Source organism: Ovis aries, chromosome 7, assembly GCF_016772045.2.
Source record: "Ovis aries strain OAR_USU_Benz2616 breed Rambouillet chromosome 7, ARS-UI_Ramb_v3.0, whole genome shotgun sequence".
Taxonomy (NCBI): Eukaryota; Metazoa; Chordata; class Mammalia; order Artiodactyla; family Bovidae; genus Ovis; species Ovis aries.
Genome location: NC_056060.1, coordinates 49,325,341 through 49,337,909, shown reverse-complemented (window position 1 = coordinate 49,337,909; position 12,569 = coordinate 49,325,341). Strand labels below are relative to the sequence as shown.

The 12,569-nt window shown below is 45.1% G+C and overlaps 1 protein-coding gene across 3 annotated transcripts in view; it reads right to left on the bottom strand.

Annotated features, from left to right (window-relative positions):
- Window positions 1–4,229: 4,229 nt before the first annotated feature.
- MYO1E (myosin IE) overlaps window positions 4,230–12,569 on the bottom strand; it is a 214,992-nt gene continuing 206,652 nt past the window's right edge. For 2 of the 3 annotated variants that reach the window (XM_004010559.5, XM_042252380.2), the window contains 2 exons: window positions 9,616–9,785; window positions 4,230–5,286 (listed from right to left, as the gene is read on the bottom strand). In XM_004010559.5, coding sequence (XP_004010608.1) covers window positions 5,210–5,286; window positions 9,616–9,785 — 247 coding nt within the window. In that variant the 3' untranslated portion in view covers window positions 4,230–5,209. Of the gene's footprint in view, window positions 5,287–5,313; window positions 9,786–12,569 lie in introns of those variants that run through there. The other variant, XM_060417853.1, reaches the window with a different exon arrangement.

Below are 12,569 nucleotides of genomic sequence, written 5' to 3'. Positions count from 1 at the left end.
GTATCTGGAGGTGCTCAAATGTGAGTGGCTGTTAGTTTAAGAAGGTTGATGGTCTTGTAAAGAGATGGACTCTGGGCATTCAAAGATATATTGTACATAGTTCTTTTAAAAAATGTTTTTATTTTACAATGTATTAATTTCTGTACAGCAAGGAGATTCAGTTATGCATATATTGATATATTCTTTTTTTAATATTCTTTTCAGTTATGGCCTATCATAGGATACTGAATGTAGTTCTCTGTGTTATACAGTAGGACCTTGTTGTTCATCTGTCCATTCCATATATAATAGCTTATATCTGCCAATCCCACCCTCCCAGTCCATCCCTTCCCCAAACCTCTCCCCCTGAGCAACCACAAGTCTGTGCTCTACGTCCATGAGTCTGTTTCATAGATAGGTTTATCCGTGTCATATTTAGATGACACGTTTGAGTGGTATCATATGGTATCTGTCCTCTTCCTGACTGACTTCTCTTAGCACAATAATCTCTTGTTGCACCCATGTGGCATTATTTTGTTCTTTTTTTTGGCTTAGTAGTATTCCACTGTATATATGTACCACATCTGCTTTATCCATTCATCTGTCAGCTTATTTCCACATCTTGGCTATTGTGAACAGTGCTGTTATGAACATAGGGGTGCGTGTACCTTTTTGAATTGTAGCTTTGTCTGGATATACGTGCAGGAGGGGGATTGCTGGATCAAACTCTAGTTTTCTGGGGAAACTCCATACTGTTTTCCAAAGTGGCTGTACCAACCTATATTCCCACCAACAGTGTACAAGGGTTCCCTTTTCTCCACATCCTCTCTAGCATTTGTTGTTTGTAGAGTTTTTAATGGTGGGCATTCTAATCACTGATGTGAGGTGGTACTTCATTTTATTGAATAGTTTTGATTTGCATTTCTCTCATAACTAGTGGTGTTCAGCATCTTTTTATATGCCTGTTGGCCGTCTGTAGACATTGAGAAATGTCTACTAAGGTCTTCTGCCTGTTTTTTAAATGGCTTTTTTTGTTGAGTTGTATGAGCTGTTTGTATATTTTGGAAATTAGGCCCTTATTGGTTGCATTGTTTGCAAATACTTTATCCCATCCTGTAGGTTGTTGTTTTTCTTTTTTATGGTTTCCTTTGCTGTGCAAAAGCTTGTGTTTGACTAGGTCCCATTTATTTTGCTTTTATTTCTATGGCCTTGGGAGACTGACCTAAGAAAACATAGGTACAATTTATGTCAGTGAATGTTTTGCCTATGTTCTCTTCTAGGAGTTTTATGGTGTTATGTCTAATATTTAAGTATGTAAACTATTTTGAGTTTATTTTTGTATATGGTGTGTGAGGGGTGTTCTAACTTCATTGACTTACATGTAGCTGTCCAGCTTTCCCAACACCACTTGGGGAAGAGACTCTTTTTCCCCACTGTATATTCTTGCCTCCTTTGTCAAAGATTAATTGACAGTAGGTGTGTGGGTTTGTTTCTAGGCTCTGAGTCATATTTGTAAGGTTTTGTTTTTGTTTTTAGGTTTCTGATTTTTGAAAGATATTGGCAGTTTAAAGGTTAACAGACTATCAAACACCTTAATATTTGTTTAATTGAAGACAGAGACTAAAAGCATAGACCTTGGGGTTAGATCAGGGTTCCAGTAGTAGCTGGTTCTAATTGGGCATTGTCTTTACACTTTCTCATTTGCAAAGTGGACATTTTAGGCTAGGAGATGCTGGTTAGCAGGGTAGGTAGTCCCGTACACTGGGAGGGGAAGGCATCAAGATGGGCTGGGAGGAGTAAAAGTGAGACTGGCAAGGCCTTGGGAGACAAAACAAGGAGGGATGGGGGCAGCAGTGCAGAGTGGCCCCCATTCTCATGACCACAAAGGTGAGGGATCCACTGAAACTGTTAGGTCTCCACCAAAGATACACTGTGTGTGCTCTGCTCCCACACCCGGACTTTACTCCCAGAACTCCCCCATGAAACCACCCAGGAAATCACCTATACCAGAGGCAGGACAAGCCGGGCCTGCCCAGCAGCACACAAGTCTGGGGAGCTGAGGGGAATCATGTGGGAGAGGATTTGGGTTGTGTGCACGTCCTGCTCTGCAGTGAGCCTGGAGACTTAAGTTCCATGGGTGCACAACCTTGCTCTCCCTCACTTGTGCTTGTGAGCATCTCTCCCTGGAAGGAGGCATGGCTGTGAGTGAGCTCTCAGCGCTGGGCCAGCTGCTCTGGGCAGAGACTATCCCCAGCAAGAGACTCCCAACCCCTGCATCTGAGGCCACAGGACTCAGGTATGTGCATTTTGAAGGGAATGTCCTTTAAATGGGGAAACTGCGCTCCTCACCCCTTACTGCCTTCGTGGGGCAGACTTGGCGACGGGTCAGGTGTGATGGGGGAGGTGGGTATGGGTGGTTGTACCCCTGCTGATAGGGGAGCAAGCTCATAAGGCTCAGCTTTGCCCTCTTCACGGGTGTCAATCTTGCTTTCCCAAACACTGTGCAAAGTTGACCCTTTGCTTAATGTTTTCAGGAAGCCAGGTTTCTCCCTGCCTGTGGCATCCTCTGCTTATTAGCACTTACCCACCTCTGTCGTTCTCAAAACATGGCCATGAGGCCAAAAACTCTTCCTAATACTAGGATGTTATTTGCTTCTTTTGTTTTTTTTTTTACTGTTCAGTCTGTCAGTAGTTTATGGTGGAATCTTCCAGAGGCTATGTGACATGTGATGATAGAATGTGTGTGTTCACTGGTGTTTTAAAATGTTCTGTTCGAATTTCTAGTATGGTAAACACTGATGACTACAACCCACAAAAGCAGAGCTCTTGGAGGTCGTTAATAGTACAGAAGTGTGTGGAGGAGTTCTGAGGCCCAAGGGTTTGGGAACTGCTGGTCCACTACCAGTCTGAACACCTCTGCCCTAGGGTCCAAGTTCAAGCTTGCTTCTGTGGCTCTTGGTTACTTTGTGTCGTTGGCTGAAGGGATCTGTCGCCTTTTCATAATGTAACAGTTTCTACTGCTGTACACACAGGCCCCTTCTCCTAAGTAGGATGACCAGTTCTAGGAGGTGGGGATGGCCCCTCACCCTCTGCATTGTTTTATTAAGTGGCTCCTGTACTAGCCTCATGTCTGTCTAAACAAATGGCAGGCCTGGCTGGATCCACAGATGAGAGAAACCCAAGTAAAGTCTTTACCTAGAAACGTCAGTACCGTCACCAATTCAGGCAACGCCCGAATTCCTGGAGCCTGGCCCCAGACTTCGGTGTCCGTCACCACGAGCCCTGGGCACAGCCTCGTGTGGGCGTTGGGCCTGGGGCTCATGGTGACACCAAGGCGATCTGGACGGTCCTGCTCCTAAGGAGGTGGCCTGGCTTTGGGGCTGTGGGGAGTCTGTGACGCTCCTCTGTCTCCTTCCTCCTGCTCTTCAGTGAGTCCAAGTAAGTGAAACTGAAAGTCCCTTGTGAAATACAGAGACTGTTAGTGTCAGTAGAATCACCTTTCCTTATGTCATCACGTTACGGCTTGCTTTTCCTTTCTTAAGTGGTCATAAAATGGAACTGAAATATACTTTAAACATCGTTAGCAAATGATATTTGCTCTCTGCTCTTGAAGTAGAATTATTTGCCCCAAGTTCAAATACATTTTCCCCAAATATGTAATCCCTGATAATTTTTTTCCCTTGGACCTGGAGACCCCAAAATGACAAAAAGGGACGTGCCATCAAATCCTACTTTCCCAGGAGCTTAAGACCAGCTGTGGCAACCAGGAGAAGAGGTTGCGACTATTCCTTTGTCGGTGGACACAATACTGTTTCCAACTTCTCCCTGCTGTTGCAGTGAACACTGCCTCGTGCTAGCGCTGCGTTACTTAAGTGCCACAGACCAGGTGGCTTACCCGCAGAAACCCCCGGCCTCACCACTGTGGGGGCTGCAAGCCCACAATGCAGGTGTTGGCAGGGCTGGTCTCCTCTGTGGACCATGAGGCTCTGTTCCAGGCCCTCTCCCTTGGCTTGTAGGTGGCTGACTCTTCACTCATCTTTTCCCTCTCTCTGTGTTGATCTGTGTCTAAATCTCCTCTTTTTATCAGGATGGTAGTTATATTGGATTAGGGGCCCTGCTGATGACCCCATTTTAACTTAGTCACCTCTGTGAAGACCTGATTTCCAAGTAAGGTGCTGGCGTTTAGGACCTGAACATACCTTCTCCTGTGGAGGTGGACGCAACCCAGACACAGGTCATGAAAGAGCAAGGTGGTTCACTGATTCTTTATTTTGGAGGGCAGGGGAGGAGACACGGAGTGGGGGCAGAGGAGAACTCCCAACAGGTGAGGGCTGGGAAGGGAGTGCAGGGACTGAGCTAGGAAGCGGTAACACTGATAGTTCTATAGTCAGAAAGGAGTAGTGCACATCTGTAAGTACCTGGCGTGAGTCTTGTCATAAAACCTATCTTAAGAGTAAGTACAGTGGGATACTACTTAGTACATTCATACATGTTTCTACCATCTTGAGATTTTTATATATACAGTATATGATCTGTTGTGTGTGTATTTTTTTTTTATAAATGTACAGCTTGAAAAAAAAAGATCCTTCTCATAATAGATACAGCATTAAACACAAAAACCAACATGGGCCAGCCACATACCAACTGAAGACCCAGAGAGAGCCTGCCCACAGCCCAGCCCCTGCCCTGCTGCCTGGCAAAATCAGCAGCACCCATGCACCTGTGGGCTCAGCAGGCCCTTGGCATCTGCATGGGAAGTGCCCGCTCCCGCCAAGCCCCCCTGCGCCTGCAGAGAGCGGGTCCCCCATGAGGGCAGGTGGCCGAGGAATGTGCATGTCAGGTAATGAAGAGAGGGATGAGAGAGATGTGCTCTTTAACTAAAGGCACTTGTCAGCGGCCACCCATGGCCGTTCCCCTGGGCCCGGTGAGCGAGCAGGTGCTGTTTTGATAGAGCTGGCAAGGTCTGCGTGGACCTCGCTGGTCCTCTCACCAGGTTTAAATAGAATAAATAAATCTTAGTGGGTGCTTGTTTTGCCCTCCTGGGATCCAATGGAGTGACACTCCCTGTCTCCAACCCAGCTCTGCGAAGTCCTCCATGGGCAGGGGCCTGAGGAGCTCCAGGCCTCGCAGAAGCAGCTGCTCGCTGTGGGTCGGGAGGAGGGCCCCCACACGTCCCCTCCCACGTGTGCCTGAAGCTCCTTCGTCCCTAGCGTTGGAGTCTCTGCTCGCCTCAGATCTTGGTCACGTAGTTGTTGGGGAACAGGCCCTGTTTACCACGCAGTCGCCCCGTCCACCAGCCAGAAGGATCTGTGGGGACACAGAGATTGTGAAAGTGAGTCGGGGCCTCTGCTCCCATAGCTGCTCCCACAGGCAGAGGAGACTAGGCTCCGTCCATGTTCTTTCTCATGTTCTTTTAATGAAAATCAGACATGCAGATGTGCCTCACAGGCCCCCTTCCAGAAGAACCCACTGCCCAGTTGTGAGATTTCGCTGCCCGTCTCTAGTGGTTGGCCCTGTGGGATCTTCCTGCCTGTGAGGCGGGCCAGCTGCTGGGCTGGCAGACTGTGAGGTCAGCTTGTGGTCTGACTCTAATCCTGCGTCCCCCCTTTTCTTTCCCAACTCACCTTTCACACGCCTTATTCCACCTCACCATCTTTCTGGGAGAACTGATCTGTACCACTTCACCATCCTTACTTCCCAGCTTAATCCCAGTCCCTTACCAGTAATAAGTATTTGATATATATTCTTCCAGACCTTTTTCTATGATTATAAACACACATTCATTTTAGATAGGTCATTCTATATCTTACTCTTCTGCATCTTGCTTTTCAGTACTCAGTCATCTTTCCATGACTGCATCCCATTTTTTAAACAGCTGCATCATAAACCAAAATTTGTATACCATTCTCTTATTTTTTGCTGTTAATGCAATAAATGTCCATACATAATATCTTTATGCCCATGTGCAAGTAGTTCTATAGGATAGATTCTTGGAGCAAAGAACATGGACCTTCTATTATCCTTTAAGAAAATCTAATTTACTTTTTGTGATAGATTATCCTTTTGTACTTTTGAAAGTGCACGTGAAAGTATTAACAGTGAATCCAGCCACCCAGATCCCTTCTTGGAAGGCAAGCAGTATTACCTATTACTTGTACTTTCTTCCAGAGATAGTTTATGTCTATAAAGGCAAGTATTTATTTAAAACAAACCACCGTTTGTATACAAATGATAGTGAAAGTGTTAGTCGCTCATTCGTATCCGACTATTTGGACCCTATGGACTGTAGCCTGCCAGGCTCTTCTGCCCATGGGATTCTCTAGGCAAGAATACTAGAGTGGGTTGCCATTCCCTTCACCAGGAGATCTTCCCAACCCAGGGATTAAACCCAGGTCTCCTCCATTACAGGCAGATCCTTTACTGTCTGAGCCAGCTGCACTTCTTCCAAAGATATAGTTCATGTCTATAAAGTCAAGTATTTGTTAAAAAGCCAACAACCTTTTGTATATAAATGATAGCATACGATTGTGTTCTGTACTTTAACCTTAATAACACAGACTAAAGATCATTTCACATCTGTATATAAAGAACTTCTGTATTCTATAGATATGCCCACTGTTCATATCACTTGCTTAATTTTATTTCACGTTGGCCTCTTGTTGATTAGGAGTTTTTTTATATACTAGTGAATCTGTCACATGAGTTACAAATGTTCTTCTTCCCATTTTTATTAACTCTGACATAGTATTTGAGCAATTGAATCAAATGATTATTTTACAGTCTTAGTTTTCTATCACTTTTAGAAATCCTTTCCCACACTGACACTATTAAGAAAAGAAAACTCTCCTATACTTACATCAAGGACTTCTGTATTTCTTTTATGCATGTATTAATTTATTTGTAACTGACCTTGGGGGAAGGGGTTAATATATAAATCCAAAGTAACAATTTTGATAAATACTATTAAATTTCCTTCCCAAAAGCCTATTTCAGCAGTAAATAGTGAAAGAAGGTACCTATTTCCCTGATTAAACACAGACATTACACTCCATACTTTATTTGCAGTGACACAATCCAGAAAGTTCTAAAAATTGAAAGTTTTCTATAACCCATCTGATGGCCAAACTTGACCTGAACTGACATGGGCTTGTTTATGATGTCTTTGATTGAGCGTGAAGGCTCTTAGTTTCCACAGCAGAAACTGGCTGATCTAAGCTGTTGCCCTGGGAATTGGAAGGGGGGTTATATATCACATGATGTGTATAGATATTACATGATGTTTATATATACTCCATTATCAACTTTGCAAAAGCTCTGATTTCTGAATCTCAGTTTACTCAAAGGATTTGGATAAGAGAATGTGGTGGATTCTCTCACATTTTAATCTTTGCTGACATCACAGGAGGCTCTGTTGTGCACTGACTGCCCCGATAGCCGTGTCTACTCTGGGGCTGGATTATTTGTATTATTTTCATAGAGGAGTTATTTATATATGTAAGACATTTTTTTCCCTAGTTTATTTTCTATCATTTAACTTTCCCAGTGCTATTCACCACCTAGGTTTCAATGTAGCCTTTTTATGAGGTTAAATCCTATATGGTTTTTGAGTTTGACATCTTCCATAGGAAGATTTTTCTCACCCAAAGATTAATATAATATTCTAGGTTTCCTTCTAAGACTTATAGTTTAGTCATACATTTTCAGATCTTTAATTCATCTGATATTTATTTTGTATATGAAGCATATAGCAAACTTTCTTTTCAAAATGGAAAGTAACTCTTTATCCTTTCCCCTGATTTCAAGTGCCACATTTATCATCTATTAAATACCTATACACACAGGGGTCTGTTTCTGGATGCTATTCTATCCCTTGTATCCGTATGTCAATTCCTGCACTGTTTAAAGTAAAGCAATACTTTATAGCATGTTTTGATAACTTTTAGGACTATATTTTACACAAATATATAATTGTTTTAATTATACCCACTGTGTTATTTCTTACGGAGAAGGCAACGGCACCCCACTCCACTACTCTTGCCTGGAGAATCCCAGGGATTGGGGGAGCCTGATGGGCTGCCGTCTATGGCGTCGCACAGAGTCGGACACGACTGAAGCGACTTAGCAGCAGCAGTGTTATTTCTAGAAAACTTTGAAAATATTGAGAAATGAAAAGAAAGTTCAACTCTTAAGGGAACACTATAACATTTTCTACTTTTAAAAACATTAAAAATTTTTTTCTATTCCATGTGTTTTATATTTTTACAAAAATGAGACTAGTTCAGCCTCTAATTTTTCCTTTTCGTCATGAACATTTTTCCATTTCAATAAATGTACTGTACTTCCACATTATTCACACATTTTTGCATCCAAGTTCACTGAGTGGATATGGCAAACCTTATTTAACTAATCCCTGTCACTGGCTATTAGGTCATTTCCCATATTTTTGCTGAACAATGCTGGTGATAAAAATCCTGTTTGTGTCACTAAAAGTTTATTTCAATACTTATTTTTATTCCAACTTTTTGAAGACTATTAAATGGCTTAAAATATTAACACCTGTAGAAAACCAGGTGGTTAAAAGGAGATTAAAAATAACACCCAGAGGCTGCTTAGGAGGACTTTGGTCTGGGGACCTAGAATTCTCCTGGGAGTGAGAACTGGCCACCTCTTCCGGAAAGCGGCCCCTGCTGGGGAACCACTGTCCACTCGGATTGCCGCTGCTCTGTCCCGACTCCTTGGATGGCTCTGCTCTGTCTTGACAACTTAAGCCTGGCACCCAGGGCTTCCGTGACCAGGCCACTCTGGCTTCCTTTCATCCCCTGTGACATCTCCTTGAGCTGACACTTGACCCCGGTGAGGAACCCCCATTTTCCAAAAATGGCCTGCTTTTTCTAGCCTCCAAGGCTCCTCTCTCTGTGCCCCGCCCCCCCGCCCTCACCACAGATGTCATTCCCGTCAGGGTACTTTTTCTAACATCCTAAGTTAGGAGTGATCTTTGTTTTTCATGCTTCCATAAGCAGTAATGTTTGTGCTAACATATCTTCTCTACCAAATTAATAAAGTATTCAGCCGCACCCACAGACCAGACCATTTTTATAGTGGATGTTACAGGTTGTCTCCCTGGCTTCCATTCCATCTACCTTCAGTCTGAGAGGCCATGAAATCTGGGTAGGATAGCCCTACCTACCATATCCTAGGGCAGTCCCCGCCAGGTCTAGCCCTCTTAGGGTACAGCATTTGCCTTGCTACAGAGACTGATTCAGGAATGGGCACATGACCACTTTGGTCCAATCAGAGTGAAACCTAGGCTTTCTATCCAATGGCTAAGAGAAGTTTCAGAAGTAAAATGGATTTTAGACATGGTTTGATCTGTTGGCCTAGCACTGATGCAGTCTTTCTGTTACCATGAGGAAAAACAGCCAGAGGAGTGAAGAAATACAAAGGAGAGAGTAGAGCTGGCAGGAGTATTGAAAAATTAAGCTGGAGTTTAATTCCAGTTCAATCAGCCTGAAGCCTGACCTACCTCTTCAAATTTCAGTTAGAGGAGCCCATAAATTCCGTTCACATTTAAACTAGTTTTTATAGCCTCATGACTAGTCTGCTCTTTGAGCCTATCCCAGCCAGCCGTGCACTTACCTTCTTTGATAATATCGATAATGTCATTGGCATTGAAGCTGAGTTCGTCTGTGTCCTGAGCATCATAGGCATACAGAGCCTTGCACTGTGGCACCTGAGGCTTGGGCTTGGGCTGGGGCTTGGGTCTGCCCCCCGCTGGGGGAGGCCGGCTGGTGGTTTGTCTCCGGGCCCTGTGGAGAGAGTGGAGGCGGTGAGCTGGGCCCCAAGAGGAGGCAGTAGCCCTGTGTGCTGGTTTGGAGCCTGGAGCCAACACTGCTCAAGTTCAAATCTAGCCCCATCCTTAGAAGGACACGTCAACCTCTAAACTTTCTTGGAGAATAAAACACCCTTCCTGACAAGGTCGGTGCAAAAACACGTAGTTAATTCTGCATAAACATTAGCTGCTGTTGCTGTGTTCTCAGCATAAAAGGAAATATGTAAGACAAGTTTATAAAACATATTTACACATCTAAATGATAATATGACAGCCATGTGTATACTCCCCTCACCCCGAACTGTGAAACCAGAACTCTGCCACGGAAGCCTACAGGTGCCTCCTTTCAGCTGCAAGCCCTCCCACAATGAACCCCTAGTTTGCATTTTATATTAATTCTGCTTTGCTTTGTAGTTTTACCATGCACATAAGTATCCCTAAACAGTAGGTATAGTTTACCTGTTTAGCTGTGTAAAAATCACACACAGCTATAACCTGCTCCATTTTCTTCCCCCCGGCCACAGTGCACAGCTTGCAGGATCTTAGTTCTCTGACCAGGGACTGAATCCAGGCCAGGGCAGTGGAAGCACCAAGTGCTGACCACTGGGCCACCAGGGGATTCTCTCCCTCGCTCCATTTTTGAGATGAGCACTGTTGATGCATGTAGTTCTGACTCATTCACTCTCATGGCTTTATATTTACTATTCCATTCCATGACTATGTCACCATTTACTTATCCAGTCTACTGTTGGTGGTCATTCGAGATAATTCCAGTTTCATTACAGAAAAATGCTGCTGTGAATGTTCTTGTGCAGAAAACTTATCCAAAGTAACGTCTCAACATCAGCACTCCTGACGCTGTGGGTATCCCGATCTTGTTGCAGGGGGTACCCTGTGCCCTGTAGGGGGTTAAACATCCCTCGCCTTTGCCCCACAGACGCCAGTGCCGCCGCCTCTACCTGGTGACGATCACCAGAGGTGTCTCCGGTGCTGAGGCCCTAATCCAGTTTTAAATGTATTTAAATGTCTTCTAGCTTTAAATGTATTCCTTCTACAAACTGTGCTTCCTCCAGTCACCATTCATGCCTTGTCTCAAAGGCATGGGCCTAGTCAGGGAGATCTTGAAACATGTCTGGAATAACTCTTATTAAATATGTTCATCAAAAGCATTTAGAGAATGCATTTAGGAAACAAATACAGCAAACACCCCCACGCCCCTTTAAGGACTAACTAAAGTGAAGCCTATGCTCATTTGCTTCTGAAAGAAACTGAAGACTTCTAAGAGGGGCTGGACTGAACTCAACACAGTGGGGCTGGCTGTTAGGTCTGGTCAGGCCTGTTAATACCTGTGGGAGGGCGGAGCAAAAGGCAGGGTATTTCCTGGGGCCTGAGTTCTGGAGAGAAAAAGCACACCTAGTTTTGAGGCGTGTTCTGAAGAGGCCAGAGCCTCACTGTCCTCGCTGAGGTCCTGTGACAATAGATGCTACAGGGTGCTGCTGAGCAAGTCAGATCATGAGGGGGTGGCTGAGGGTAGGGGGATACTGGCTGCTAGCTGTCCCCAGCAGGGGTGGGGTTCCTTGAGTGCTTCCCGGGTCTCCCTATGTAGAAGGGAGCAAACCCCAAGGTAACTCAGGCTCCACTCTTCTCACATCAACCCCCATGCCCACCTTGCCACCCTCTCCAGGCACTTTTATAGAAGAGGGAAGACGTCGTATAGATCGTTAGCATTACATCATTTCCTTCCTAGTCTTGGAAATCCCCATCGCCTGCTTGAGAAGGCAGGCTGGCTGGATAAGCAGGTTTTTAATTAAGTAACCTATATATTAGAGATGTGTCAGCATTTGGTTAATAAGAGCCATTAGCCTGGATACCAGAAGTCTTCTGATTTCCCAGCAACGAGGAATGGGGCGGGGAGGGGGGTGTGTGTGTGCATTTAGAACACCCTGGGACGGAGGAAGCCTGCAGCCTGGCACTTCCAGGGAGTGGGGTTGGGAGGGTATGTGTTCTCATGCACACTCGTGCACACATGTACACTCACCAAATATTCTTAGATGAAGAGCTGGCCTCTTTTTTGTCCATGGGGAGAAACCTACCACCATTAATGTAGGTGGTTGGGGTGTCTGGAGGCCAAGAGTACTGCGACTTGGGTGCATTCTCTGGGCAGGGGGCCCTCAGTGTAGACACAAAGCTGGGTGACTCTCTGAAAAGAAGGGCCAGCCGGCCTGCAGCCTTCCCAGGAGTCTCCCTCCTTGCTCCTCTGCCCACCTGCCTCCAGCTTTGGCTGAGGTCACCCAGCTCCTCCCCTTCATGTCACTCCTGCCAGCTGCTTTCTTTCAAGGCTCCCTGAACACCAGCTCAGTGTGTTATTAGTTTACCTCACTCTCCACTGAGCCTTCAACAGCTTCCCCCTGCCCTTGGCTTATCAAGTCCCTGCCAGGTGTGGCCCCACTTGCTCCCAGCCTCTCATCCCACTGCAGGCCACACTGGCATCTTCCTGCCTCTCTCCATGCAGTCCGAGCCCTGGCTGGGTTTAGGAACCCTGTCCACATACTCCTAGTCTACATCCTATTTGCTGGTGACAAATATACTTTCGCCCCTATGATCAGGAACAGAGATGTCAGCTCATCAATATGCACTGCAGGCTCTACAGCCAGGGCGATTAGTCAAAAATGAAAGGCATACAGACTGGAAAAGAAGTGAAAAATACCTCTATTTGCAGATGAGATGAGCTTGCACACAGAAGAGCCCAAGGAATACGCTA